General features: G+C 30.8%; 1 protein-coding gene across 1 annotated transcript in view; it reads left to right on the top strand.

Moving 5' to 3' along the window:
* LOC118186428 (uncharacterized) overlaps positions 1–12,066 on the top strand; it is a 360,368-nt gene extending 348,302 nt beyond the window's left edge. Inside the window, exon 3 of the mRNA XM_035356519.2 lies at positions 4,578–12,066. Within this exon, the coding sequence (XP_035212410.2) occupies positions 4,578–4,682 (105 nt within the window). The 3' untranslated portion in view covers positions 4,683–12,066. The remainder of the gene's footprint in view (positions 1–4,577) is intronic.
* The last annotated feature ends 2,396 nt before the right edge of the window (positions 12,067–14,462 follow it).

Here is a 14,462-nt window from a genome sequence, read left to right as displayed (position 1 = left end):
AGTGCCCACATATTTTTTTCCCTATTGAACATAGATATTTGATTGTATTTTCTATTTTCTTTTTTAAATGTTTGTTTCTAATTGCAAAACGAAGATAACTGCATTACAAGCTGCCTAATGTATAGTTAGGGTAATAAAATGTTAAAATGTGTCCTCTCGCATAGAAATGAATTCATGGAAAATGTGTTCCAGCGTCTAACCAAAATCAGATCATTACGTAAGTGACATGCACAGTCCATCCCTTTTCAAAACAGTATGCAGACAAGTATAAGAACTATAAATTTCCGGAATAATAAACATCAGTGTCAAGATCTTCGATTTAACTCTACTTGGTAGAGCACAACCCAGATGACGATGAAAGGTTTATAGTTCAAAAGAAATGTAGAGAAAATATTTATTCCACGTACTAAAGAGGAGTCATTTTTGAGGTTACGAGTTTGGGAAAGTGTATTCACTTTCTCAAATGTTCTTCAACTTCTAGAAGAAGGTAAAGGATAGAAGTCATAGCCGTCTTGTGAAAATCGCTATATTTTAGAGAAAACGTAAATTGTAAGTTTGAAAATATTTTTTTTTATTTATTCTTTGAGGAATATATGAAAAATAAAAAAAGAATAAAAGCTTACTAAACATGACGCCTCCAAAAGAAATATTTTCTACTAAGGTAAAGTTTTCTTCTTTTACTAAAAAATGTAATATATTTCTTCCACTCTGGTTATTAAGATTGAAAAATAGTCATGATTATAATAATTTTTGGCACCGCTCATAAATATTTATTAATTTATCTTCACTGAGTTAATTATGAAAATTGCATGAATATATAATGACAATTAAGTAAATACAAAATTTTAGTAAAGTTTATAAAACTACTTGCATAAATAGAACAACCCTCAGAATATCTTCATCAAAATGCCTGACGTCTGAGAAAAGCTGAATTCAGTAAAATTTTAACTAATTTACTAAAAGAAATATTAATTTACATAATAGGGGGAAGAATCTAATTAGTTTAGGTTAAAAGCAATAAAGAAAATTGAATTTCAAATTCAGAACGGGGTTAAAAAATTTCACTGCATGTTTGAAAAAATATTGTTATAATTTTTGTATTTAGTTTGCTATTTCTAGTAGAAATGTTATTAAATTGCTTCATTTCCCCATGCAATACTGCGTGCGACAAGTTTAAGAGAAAGCTACGAGAAAAAAGTAAAAATATAGGAGCACGGGCATTTAACATTTAATAAATAGATATCTCGTAATTGTACTCTTTCGCTACCCAGAAACATCGAGAAAATACCAAAATGTTCTTGTGCATGATTAACAAGTTTATAAAATCCGGATTAAAATATCTCAGTTCAGTTGTTTACTTAGCGCTGTTATTGATTGTAGCGAATTTTTTCTGCGTTTTTTTTTTAATTGTGTTCTATTTAACGTTTTAGTAGTTCAAAATATAACTACTGTGGGATATTGTAATATTGTACGGATACCTCTGAGGAAATATTTCAGCATTTTGCTTTATTTCTCGTGATAAAATAAATTTTATTAACTTTTTATCGACTTGTGCATTCAATCCTTTACAAACCCGCACGCAAGCAAAAATATTTTAATTATTTCATTCCATTAATTTAGCCTGAATTTGAATTTGGAAAATAGACCATCTAAATTTATTTATGTTAAAAATGATATTTATACTAACATCGAGCAGTTAATGAATGCTAATTTTTAATGGAGATAGTTAAAAGGTAGAAAATGAAACATTACAGCAAAAATATTCATTGAATAATAATTTAAGTTTCTCAGTTAGGATCGTAATATGAATTAATGAAAAATTATTTGCTAAGTAATATGAAAATTTAAACCAATCTACGCAAAAGGGATTTCAAACGAGATTAAAATTTTTATACTGAAAATTACATATAAAAATCCTTGAAATACACATTTATGGTAGGTTTTAAAAATTTATCCAAAGGTAACACAGACTTTCGGTCTTTAGCGTTTTTATAGAATTTGTTAAAAGAAATTTTCATCCAGCAAATATAATTAATTTAGGAAATCGTCCGTAACCGGCTTGACAGTTTTATGCTTACATATACCGGAGGTGCAATTAGTATCGAAAGATACCTTTTAATCCATATGTGTATCATCCACCCAAACACAAGTACCTCGGAGCCCGAATTTTGAATTTCAAATTTGTTTTCAATTTCATACATATTTTGTGCAAACTTAACAAATTTTTCTTCAGCAAACTCGGCGGCTTGCAAGCGAGAAATGGAAACATGGCTCGAAATAAACCTATTTATCCATGTAGGTTAGAATAGATGGAGTTAGCCTTCTCCGTATGTCCCAATGTGCATATTTCGTAAGTGCACATCGGTATCGGCAGAGGGAGTGGCTTCTAGAATTGACCAATCGGCTTCCAGTAATATTTCTGTCATTTCACATGTCCTTTGCCGTGCTTTTAAACAAGATGGTTGAAACTATTTTGCCACACAATTTTTTGTACAAAATAATTAAAGCATCGTAGATTTCTTGTGACAATTTTCAGTGAGAAGTTAGATCAAATATACGTATAATTATATATGTACATAATGTAAGTCTTAGGACTTTTTTATTGCAGTCTATATGAAAACCATATTCCATAATAATAACGAATGCACAGTTTTATTCAAAATTAACTTTCCTAATTTGCCTTCCTACACATTTAGGGTGTTAATTTGCACATTAATCCCTCTATTGCCTGCACAAGATATACTCTTCAAACATAATGAATTTATGTTCAACACAATGAATATATTTAGTTTATTCATGTAGAAGTTTTAGTGTTACCAATAGGTATAATCAAATCATTCACAATATATAATTTGAAACTTACACTTTCAAAATCAAAGGAATTAAAACATTGAAATAAGATAATACTACATTCTTTGTAATACTTCCAGTTATTCTCAGCTCAGTCAAAAATTATACACTTGAATTCTCTTAATCCATAGGTGTTAGTAAATGCATAATATTCGAGGCTAATTGCACCTTGAGTAAATTTTTCGATGCAAAGAGTAATAATATGCCACCAACATTAATCCGAATATCTGTGTGTGATACGTTTCGCGAAGTGAAATGTTGATGATTAAATAAACTTATAAAATCAAAAGCACTACGAGATTTTTTACTAACCCGATGGGGGAATATATACGCCATACACTTATAACTGCGAAACAAATACAAAATAAAACGTAAACAACAAAACACGCCCATATGCGCAAAGATTCAGTGTCACAAGAAATATTAGACCTTATTGGTCCATGTTTGAAACCCTTCCTTCAGTGGCGATAATGATGTGCACTTATGAATTATCCGTCCTGTGAAATGAAAATGAAGTCATAAAACATCACGGTATGACGTCACCACTTATCATGACCCATAAACGAACTTTGTTTGCATTTTAATCGGCATTGTTTGCATGTTAACTATTCAATACTAAACGTTTACAAGTCTCCCCTTCTAATTTTAATAGTTAACATAAAATATTTTTAACTCAGTATATACAAAGATTGCAAACAACTTTTTCAAATTTATTGAAGTCTAAGTACATGAAAATGTGTAAATGGTAACTAAGAAAAACAAATGTACACATGATAAAACCTGGAAGATCATTGGAAGTTTAAATGGTATTTTATGCGAATTATTCCTAAAAACACATTTCTTAATCTGCTTAAGTTGATATTTTCTTTCAAATTCAGTGTAAGTTTATTTAACAATATGTTTCGTAGTCTTACTCGTACGCTGCATGTCGGACATGATAAGAACTGCATCACGTTCCTAATATTTCCTTGGCTTCAATTTTGTGACGTCATGCTTACACCCTCTATTCTAACTTCCATGTATTTATCATTTCAGCGCGAAAGACTGCTGCCATTTGTTAAAATATAAAATATCTATCTTTCAATTTCAATCCACAAGTTCGGACATTTGAAAACAACGTATGGCCACCACCTCAAATAGAATGCTTATTGTCTCCATGCGCCAGTGTGTTGCCATTCAGTAAAACATAATTTCCATAAAATTTTAAATTTAATCTTTCCGTTTCTAAGTGGCAAATCAGTAACTGAAAAGGAATAAGCGAAGCACTAATTTTTTTTCTACTTTTAATCTGATGGATTTAATTAATTTTTTTTTCTACTTTTAATCTGATGGATTTAAATAAAAATACATTTAAATCCTGAAATGTCTTACATGAAATATTAAATATTTAATGAAATCACACTAACTGGACTCGGTAAAATAGAATTAATATATGCCTGAGATAATTTATAAGCAAATGGGAGATAGATAAACCTTTGCCAATGTTTCAAACCAATGAATCTGAAAAATGGTAAGTTATGAAAATCAAATTCGAGACGTTGAAATTTGCAATTAATTAAAAGACATTGTTAAAGCATAATCATCCAGAATATAATTTCTCAATTGCACTAATCTTGTAAACGTTTTTCCTAAGAATTAATCACTATTTTATCTTAGTAAATGATTTAATGAAATTTTAATTAACTGCATTTATATTGTACTAATCATATAAAATATTTCTTTTTCAGCCGGAAATCTGCGAAGCTGATGTTACGGAAGGAGATCATGGAGGTACAGATGGTAAAACCCTTCTCAGATCTACATGTCTACAAGTCGAAGAGCTCCAAGACTAATTCCTTACCCGTGGAATTTTCTCAAAGTCGTCAGTCATTAGGCAGACACACCTCCTTGTTGACAAAAACGCACTTCTTAGAATAAAAGATGTTCTTAGGTAACATGTAAATCACGCGTGGTTAATAATATGCTCTGTATAATAAGAGTCTTTGATGCTATTATCAATGTTTAGCTAGAATAGTTGATATCGAAACACCCCTGGGACACAATACTAGAGATAAACTGTTACATTTCGAGCTTTTGTAATCATTCTATATGTTTTGTAATTTTTCAGTATGTCCTGTGCCGACATCATCTTCATCATTTACAATATTCTCATTTCCTACTGGTATGTTATAAAAACATTTTGCTGTTTCTATCTATAATTACAGTGATGAGAAAAACGAATCATTTACAATATGACATCTGTCTGGTATAACAACAAAGTAAACTGCAAGTGTTACTTCTTTGCTACAATATGTGCAATTTGGGAGTAAAGAAATAATTGAAATATTTAAGGAAATAAAAGCAAACGTTTGTCTTTTTAACTATAATAATCAAATTTAAAAATACCGATAAATTATACAAATAACACTATTTATTATTATTCAAAAGATGCAGCATATTTATAAAATTAAATATATGAAAATTTCGATTGTGTAAAGTAACGATTAATCTTTTAGTTTCATTTTTTATTTAATGAGCTAAAGTAGATATGCAAGTTATTGCGAATAATATTTCATTGGTCAAAAATAGCAAGGAGTAAACATTAAATTTTCCTTATTTAAACATATTTACCAATTGCAATAATTACAAAGGAATCCTAGACTATACCAGAAAACATTAAATTTCCCACCTAGGGTCCAAAACCAGAAAAACTGTTCAAAGAAGATCTGTGCAGAGTTTTATTTTTGAAAATAAAATTGATTTACTGATGTGACCAAGATTATCTTATTGTTCTTTCAATAAATGATCTTTCAGAAACACGGTGTCATCATTGAGACAGGCTAAACGTCATCACTCTTTTATTATTCAAAAACTGAATCAGTGAACAAGGAATCTAGTTCATAATCTCTTGTAATTATCTTATTGTATTGGTTTGAATAAGCCCCTGTTCGTCTGATATTTGGAATGAGCCACAATTAACCAAATCCAGAATGAAACAGCGCTTGAAAGCGTTAACAATTTCTATATCTCGTCTCGCCCAAATATGTCATCAGTTATTAATGTCAACTATTAAGTTAATAATGTCAGCCATGATTTGAAAATTTTTGAAACGTTAGACTTTCTAATCAGTACTTTAAAGATATGATCTTTCTCTCGAATGTGTTCAATACATATTTATAATGCAGATATATAAGTGCTGTATGGGTGATACGACATCAGGAGGCATTAGTCCTAAACACGTAAGCAAGACTTGTGTCTGCAAAGTTATGCAGATGTTTAATTCACTCTTTCTTTGGAGTTGCAGATAAAGTGGTTCTCAAAACTGAAATTTATTCCTTCCCTCCTTTATCATAGTTATTTATCAGTTGCGATCGCAAATTTTAGACAACAGGTGTTCGAAGCAATTTTGTATTGATGAAATTGATTCATGTCGACAAGAGCTTTTTTTGTCTCTAATGTCTAGAAATCCGTGTATGTGTCTTATTGCAAACATTCATGCGGACGCAGAAAAGAATAGTGCAGGCATTTGCTGCGAAAATAAAAAAATTTTCCGCTACTCGTCTTGCCATAAGATGGAAATCGTTATGATTTATAGCTTCTGGGTTACTAATCATTGTGTGAATATAGATTGTTATTGTTAAGGCAAGGTGCATACCATTGAAATGTAAGGTCCATAAGGTTGTTGTTGAAAGGTAAGGTCCATCCCATTAAAAGATAAGATCCATAAGCTTATTATTGAACTATAAAGTCCATAAGACTTTTATTGAAAAATATGGTTCGTATGGTTGTTAATGAAAGATAAAGTCCATAAGGTTGTTACTGAAAGATAAGGTCCATAAGATTGTTATTGAAAGATAAGTGCATAAGGTTGTTATTAAAAAATAAGGTTCATAAGTCTGCATGATGCCATAAGGGCCTTGAGCCATTACTATGATTACTAAGGTCCATCCCATTGAAAGATAAGATTCATAAGGTTAATATTGAAAGATAAAGGAATAAGGTTGTTATTGAAAGATAAGGTCTGCATGATGCCATAAGGGCCTTGAGCCATTACTATGATTACTAAGGTCCATCTCATTGAAAGATAAGATCTATAAGGTTATTATTGAAAGATAAAGTCCATAAGATTGTTATTGAAAGCTAAGGTCCGTAAGGTTATTATTGAGAGATAAGGTCCATAAGATTGTTATTGAAAGATAAGTGCATAAGGTTGTTATTGAAAGATAAGAGCATAAGGTTGTTATTGAAAGATAAGGTCCATAAGTCTGCATGATGCCATAAGGGCCTTGAGCCATCACTATGATGTACATAGTTGCATAATTCTCGTATGGTGCGCTTTCACCACCACTTAGCAAGGTTATGTGACTTATTTTCTCCTAGGACAGAAACCACCAATACCATGATCTGCTATTATTTGCTGTTGAAGACACTGTCCAAATATGATATATATCTAAAAGGAAACTGCTTATCTAAAATGAAACTGGTTTTTAGGGCAATCCAGTTACATCCTGCAAACGTCGAAGCGATTTAGCGGTAGAGGGTATTAGGTAAACATGCTAATCTCGTCTATGTTATTTTTTTAAAATATGTCCCTTGCTGTTATTTTTTTAAATATGTGCAAATCTTTATTGAACAGCGATTTAATTACAAACATTTTACAAATAATTACAAACATTTTAAGGCATTGGACGTACAGATAAATTACGAAGTGTCTTTTTAATTTAGTGGTTATTAAGATCTGCTTTAATCCCTTATGGGTGGAGATTCGAAATATTGACACATCATATTTAGTTTATTTTCTGCATATGCAACGTTAAAAGTTCCATAATATTACACATACAGCATATGATACACATTATTATATTTACATCATATGCCTTATTATTTACTCTTATTTCATGCAAAAAATGAGCAATACTGCTTAATCGCAACACCTTGTATTTGGCATTCATCTGAAGTTCATTTACATATCTCAGATAGATAATTTTAATTATTAATTTGTTATCGAACTTTTAAAATATGTATTACTGGATACTGCAAAGTATGGATAAAATTTTACCAGTTTTATATGAAAATTTGAAAGTTCAGATTTAATAGTAGTTCTTTTTAAGGTTTCTTCTATTTAGATAAACTGTAAACACTATTCTTACAGAAAATACACAAATTTGTTTAATATACACATCAAATAGCTTATGTGTAATTAGAGTAAATTTTATTAATATTTAATAACAAATGTTTTTATAATATGAGTATTAAATGTAGTTTTAAGACCCGGAAGTTACTTAGATTACTGCAAACTTTATTAATATAGCAATTTTTTCAAACTTTTAAGCAATTCATTTACCATAACATCAACCACTTACACACACACGATACATCAGTCAAGAAATTTATACTTTAGCTTTTAAATTTTATTTTAAATTCTAAACTTTATCTTTAGTGTGTATCATAAGTTGATGAGAAAAGTGCAGAATATTAAAATCAGAAGCTGTTCCTAATAAAGAAATAAAAAATTTGCTGTGTGCACCACATGACTTCCTTCTACGTAATATTAAATTATACACATTTTTTTGCTGAATTTCATTTAAACTTATTTCCAAGAATTTAATTGGAGATATATTTCTCATTCAGTTAATTCATTTCTCACTTTGCGGCAAGACAAAAAGGCATAAAAACTCAAAATATCTTCATTAAAAATTGAAAATATGGAAAAACATAAAACACCAAATACAGTTAAAACAATTAAAAAAATTACAATTAAAATTACAGTTTCTACGCAAAAACAAGCAACTCAGCCAGCGAGCAAGAAGACAGATTTTTCGGTGCAAAAACCTCAAAGTTTACTTTTGGTCCCACTCGGCAAAAAGACAATGAAGGTGCAGAAACTGACTTAATTCACTACTCTACCGAAATATTCAAACGTAAAATGGCGGTTCGTTTAGGCTTAACTCGCCACTGAAACTTTTAAATTGTTGATAATTCTACAGCTATTGCATACAGAATAACTAAATATACAAAAGCCTTAACTGGAACGTAGAATACGCATAATTCAATGACTTTTAAAGCAAAAAATGTACAATTTACCGAGATATAAGAATAAAGAAGCTCAGCTCACCGAGTCAGGTAACAGCGTGAGAATATCTACTTATCTCTCTCTCTCTCTCTCTCTCTCTTTATATATATATATATATATATAAAAGTCAGGTAATAGAGTGGGAATGTATATATATACACGACCGGGTCAGCCGATTGCAACGAAAAATTGAGGTGCACAACTACGTGTTATAGCAGTCTCTTATACAAAATTTCAAAGTTCTACGACTACTCGTTTTTGAGTTATGCGAGATACATACATACATATGTACGCATGTACATAAAAATATCTTTCCAATCCAATTTACATTTATACATAATCCAATTTTTACATAATCCAATTTTTGAATCTATCTTAAATCCAATTTCATTGCTTCGGCAAAAGCAGTCCTTTATTCTGTCCGCACGTACAGATGTCATGCAAAAACATCGTTTAAATGGTTTCCAGAGCGATTGAAATATGAAACACTAAATTTTTCGCGATTACAGTACCTCCTTTACTTCGTACAAGGACGTAAAAAAGGTTAAGATCTTACTGGAAATATATTTAAAGTATATATATATATACTTCTCTGAGTTCTAAGCACAACGCAACACCTGAACCCATTCTTAAGCAACTAATATGTATGGAAAATGCATATGATTAGTGAAATCATTAGGTATTACTATGTGCATAAAAATTAAACTTTGTAAAATTTGAGAAAAGTATACAGCATTATTTGGCAGAACTGTTACTACTGCTTGATTTTGAAAAATAAAAAAACATTAATTACTTAATACGATTTAAAATCTAATTAATGTTAGATAGTTATAAGCTGATGATATAAAATAAATGCTAATTTAATGAACATATATATATACATATATGTAAATATAATGTAAAACTAAAGTGATAGATAGTAAACACGTAAACTGTGAAATTTATAAATTGCAAAATAAATTATACTTCTTGCATTATGCATGGCAGAAATTCTCTTGAGATACTACGTAAGGTTTTTACTGAATTGATTGCATCTTATCAAGGAATACGACAGTGGTACATTAACAAATGCTCATACATTAAAAAAAAAAAACACTTTTTTACCTAAAGACTTAATTATTCAATCCTCAATAATTTAGCAAAGTCAACGCTTTCATTTTAGAGATAAATTATTTCTTTTCAGCACAGTAAATTATTATTCATTACACTATTTAGCTCATCAAAGTGAAATCACTATGCATTGTTAGTGAAAGAGCTAGTTTTTTGCATTATTTTCATTCACTCATTAATTTTATCACAACAAAACAGAATGAATGCCGTCGAAGAAATATTTCTAGGCAAAGCTAAAACCCTCTCCATTCCTAGAATATTCCTGCTCAATTAGAATTTATAATAAGTAAATAATTATAAATGATATACATTGGATGATATTAGTTTATGAAATTGATGTTATGCAGCATAGAGTTCATAAAAAAATTAAAATTATCTGATAAATTTTTATGACTTCAAAGCATTATCATTCAAAACAAGCCGTCAATAGATTTTTGTGGAAATGCATGGATGAAATAAATGTAAAAAATCTGATGTGTACACCACATGATTTCCTTGTATGGAACATTAAATTATACACATTTTTTCTTGCATTTCGTTTAAACTTATTGGATTGAATTAAATCTACTTCGCCGACAGCGCATAAACCACAATAGAATAAATGCATTCTTTAAAATTCACATTATTTGTTTACCATAGCTACACTCTGGCTCTAGATTCACTTAGCAGTATTATATTTCATTCATATTATAACTCATAATGCACAAAATTTATATCATTTAAAGAATAGAATTATCTAATCGTTGCCACATGTTCTATTCAAATACTATAATAAAGCTAGAACGATGTATAAAAGAAATTAAGCAAATAAAACAAAAAAGAAACAGTTTTTCACAGACGATTAATTATTTCTCATTCGATTAATTCAGTTCTCATTTCGCGAGAAGGCAAAAATACATAAAAACTCAAAATATCTGTATTAAAAATTACGAAGTAAATCTTAAACACTTATTTCCTCGAAAAAATTCCAGAAAGGATTAAGCATGATTTAATTGGCAATAATAAATGAAGGCGTTATCTTTGTTTTGGCGAAGCTACGTTTCTCTAGATTGGCAACAAATCCACTAGTCTGCTGTTTCAAATGTAAACAAACAATGGCCGCCATCAAGAAGAGGGTTAGGCTTAGGGATTTACTAAAGGCATAAAAACCTTAACCGGAAGATAAAAACAACATAATTCAATCATTTTTAAAGCAAAATATGTACAATTTACAAACATATAAGAGTAAAGAAACTGAGATCACTGAGCCGGGTAGCAGAGTGGATATATATATAAATATATTTATATACGTTTGGTGCGGCCGATTGTAGCCAAAATACGAGTTACACATCTACATGTTATAGCAGTTCTATATACAAAGTTCCAACGTTCTGAGGCTACTCGTTTTTGAGTTATGCGAGATACGTACGTGCATGCGAGATACGTACGTACATACGTTCGTACAGACGCCACGAAATATTCTCTTCAGAATTCATTTTAAAGAAGTTTTATAATTTTTTGGAGGAAACGAGTCTTTTATTCTGTTCTTACGTACAGATATCACGCAAAAACATCGTTAAATTGCATTCGATAGCGGTCAAAATGGATATTTTCGTTGAAATATACTGCCTGAAACTTTTCGCGATTACAATACTTCCTTTTTACTTCGTATAAGGAAGTAAAAAGGGAGTGGTCTTTATTAAAGCTAAAACTTTTCTGTAACATTATGAATATATAGAATCACAGTGTTATTTTCTAGAAGACAACAGTGCTTTAAGAGAGGCTATGTAATAATGAAATGTGTATTGCAATTTATTGTAAAACGAACAATTATTCAAACATTTATTTTTACAATCATGTGAAAACATTGCTTAAGTTTACCCTTTCTGCTTGTTCAGTGCGTATAGTTTAAGCAAGTATTGGTTTTTAATTCACTTTTACGTACCTTAGAATCTAAAACGATCCTTACACTAATATGTAGATATATTTCTTTGTACGTGGAAGATTTGTAAATATCAATGTATGTTTACTTTTTTTTCTGGCAAATTTGTAATAAAAAATTTTCAAAATGCAAAGTTGTTCTTTTTTTCTTGTTGAGTATTTACAAAACAAAACAAACAAACAAAAAATATCAACAGAAAATATTAGAACTTTATCAAATGAAACTGCCTGGCAGTCATTAAAAATCGGTTTGAAAAGCATTCTGTTTTTATTAGTATTTAAACTAACACTTACTTACAATAGGATTTGTAATTTACATTTTATATTGCTTCATATTTGTGCAAGTGAAAACCAAATAAGATAATGCATTATATTTATTCACTAAAACTGTTTTCGTAAGTATCCCTGAAACAAAACAACTGTGATGAATAAAAACTGTGATGAATAAAAGAACTTTTAAGGCTATGCTTATAAATTGTAATTATTGAAATTTGAAATCTTTGAAATAATATTTATGTTTATATACAGGGTGTACTGTAAATGTTGCACCAAACTTCTAGAGGAGGTAGAGCACATCATAAGGATTAAGAATTGCACAGGGACCTATACAAGGAAATGTCAGGGATAAGTGGTAGCAAAGGTAGAAGATGGGAAAGGAAGCAAGGGAGTGATTAATTTTAAATACTTGTTGGACATGAATGCAAATGGTGTTTCGACAGCTTGAATGTTACAACAGATGCTCGAAGTTTGCACCATCAGACGTCAAACATGCCTGACACCAACGGACCATTGATTCGCGAATATGTTCAAACACACCGGAAGTTTCTTTAATTGTGGCAGCTTGCGCAAGCGAGTCTTGCCACGAGATACATTTCAGACACAACAGGATCGTGATACACGACACTTTTGATGGCTCCCCACGAAAGGAAATCCGGTGCTTAATAAATCCGGTGAGCGCGCGGGCCATGGAACCGGTCCACCACGCCCAAATCATCGATGCGGGATTGATCTGTTCGAATGGCTACGAACATCCAGTCCAAAATGAGTAGGCACGCCATCATGTTGGAACCACATGTTGCGCCTCACATTTGGTGGAACATCGTCAAGCAAATCGGTAAGAACCTGCACCAGCAAGATCAAATAATTCGCGGCATTCAAATGGTCCGTTGGTGTCAGGCATGTTTGTTGTCTGATGGTGCAAACTTCGAGCATCTGTTGTAGCATTCAAGCCGTCGTACACCATTTGTATTCATGTCTAATAAATGTTTCAAATTAATCACTCTTGCTTCTTTTTCCATTTTCTACCTTTTACCTCTGACATTTCCGGGCATGGGTTCCCCATGCAGTTCTTAAACCCTATGATATGCCCTACCTTCCCTAGAAATTTGTCACAACATTTACAGTACACCTTTTATATATGGAATTTCCTTTAAATTCAATATCTTTAGCACTTAAATATATTTCGTTTCTGAAAGGGGTAGCATATAGTATTTAAGTACATATTTTTAAATCTACTGTTTGACGTATTGTAAAGCTATGTTAAAATGGTTCACATCAAAGCATCACATCAACTCTGTTTAGAGAGAAATTAGAATTGATCTGAAGCCATATTAAGTTGAATTATTATTTTAGAGGACACGAGAAATTTTCCTATTGGATCCTTATGGAGTCATTAGGTTTTTTTGAAGCAAGAGACGTGAAAAATTAGCAGTGCCCTCGGCGGGACTGGAAACCTGGACCTCTCGAATAAGCGTCGAATATGCTTCTAATTACCGCATACCTTCACCATGAAGGTATGTGGAAAGGAAGAGGGAAAATATATTAAAAAACTACTTTATTATCAAGGTTTTTCTTTAAATCTACTTTTTTTCCAATGGCGGGTACAAGTCATCACCGACGTTGGCCACTGATAAGTCCACACGACACTAAGGCCACAGACGGTTCTCCTTACGTCTTTACTGCCTGGGAGACTTGTTAATCTATGTTAAAAGAAGACTTTTATAATAGACTCGGAAAATTTTAAATGACACTTTATTTATCTTATGGGGATCGGTATTAAATACCTTATCAAATCGTACAGGTATTCGCTATGTTTTCATCAATAAGTCATATTTTTTGTAACAATCAATAAAGGAATAACTTCTCGCAACATTGACCTAGAACTTTGTGACGACTGAGATTTTACAATAGAAAACAACCGAAACTAGACAGATTTTTCAAACATTATTTTCTACACTGAAATTGTTTCAGTAAAAATTTATGAAAGGATTTCGTTCCTACTGAAATGCAGAATTAGTCATTCGTGTAAATTTACTCAGTCAATGTAGTAAATTTTTAAGGTATTTCAAACAATTATTTCGATTTAAAACAAAACAGCTATTATTTGTCAATAAAGATATTTTAGACAGTGATTAGAATTACCCTCACAACAAGCACGTCGGATGATATGTAAAGTAAACATATTTAAAACAGATTTTACATATTTCAGCACAAATGAACTGAAATATATTTTTCATTCGTTAATACAAAC

The sequence above is a fragment of the Stegodyphus dumicola genome, chromosome 8, assembly GCF_044657685.1.
Source record: "Stegodyphus dumicola isolate Sdum_Otavi_A_Nest chromosome 8, ASM4465768v1".
In the NCBI taxonomy this organism is placed as follows: Eukaryota; Metazoa; Arthropoda; class Arachnida; order Araneae; family Eresidae; genus Stegodyphus; species Stegodyphus dumicola.
Note: the sequence above shows the minus strand (reverse complement) of the source record. Positions and strands in the feature narration are given on the sequence as shown.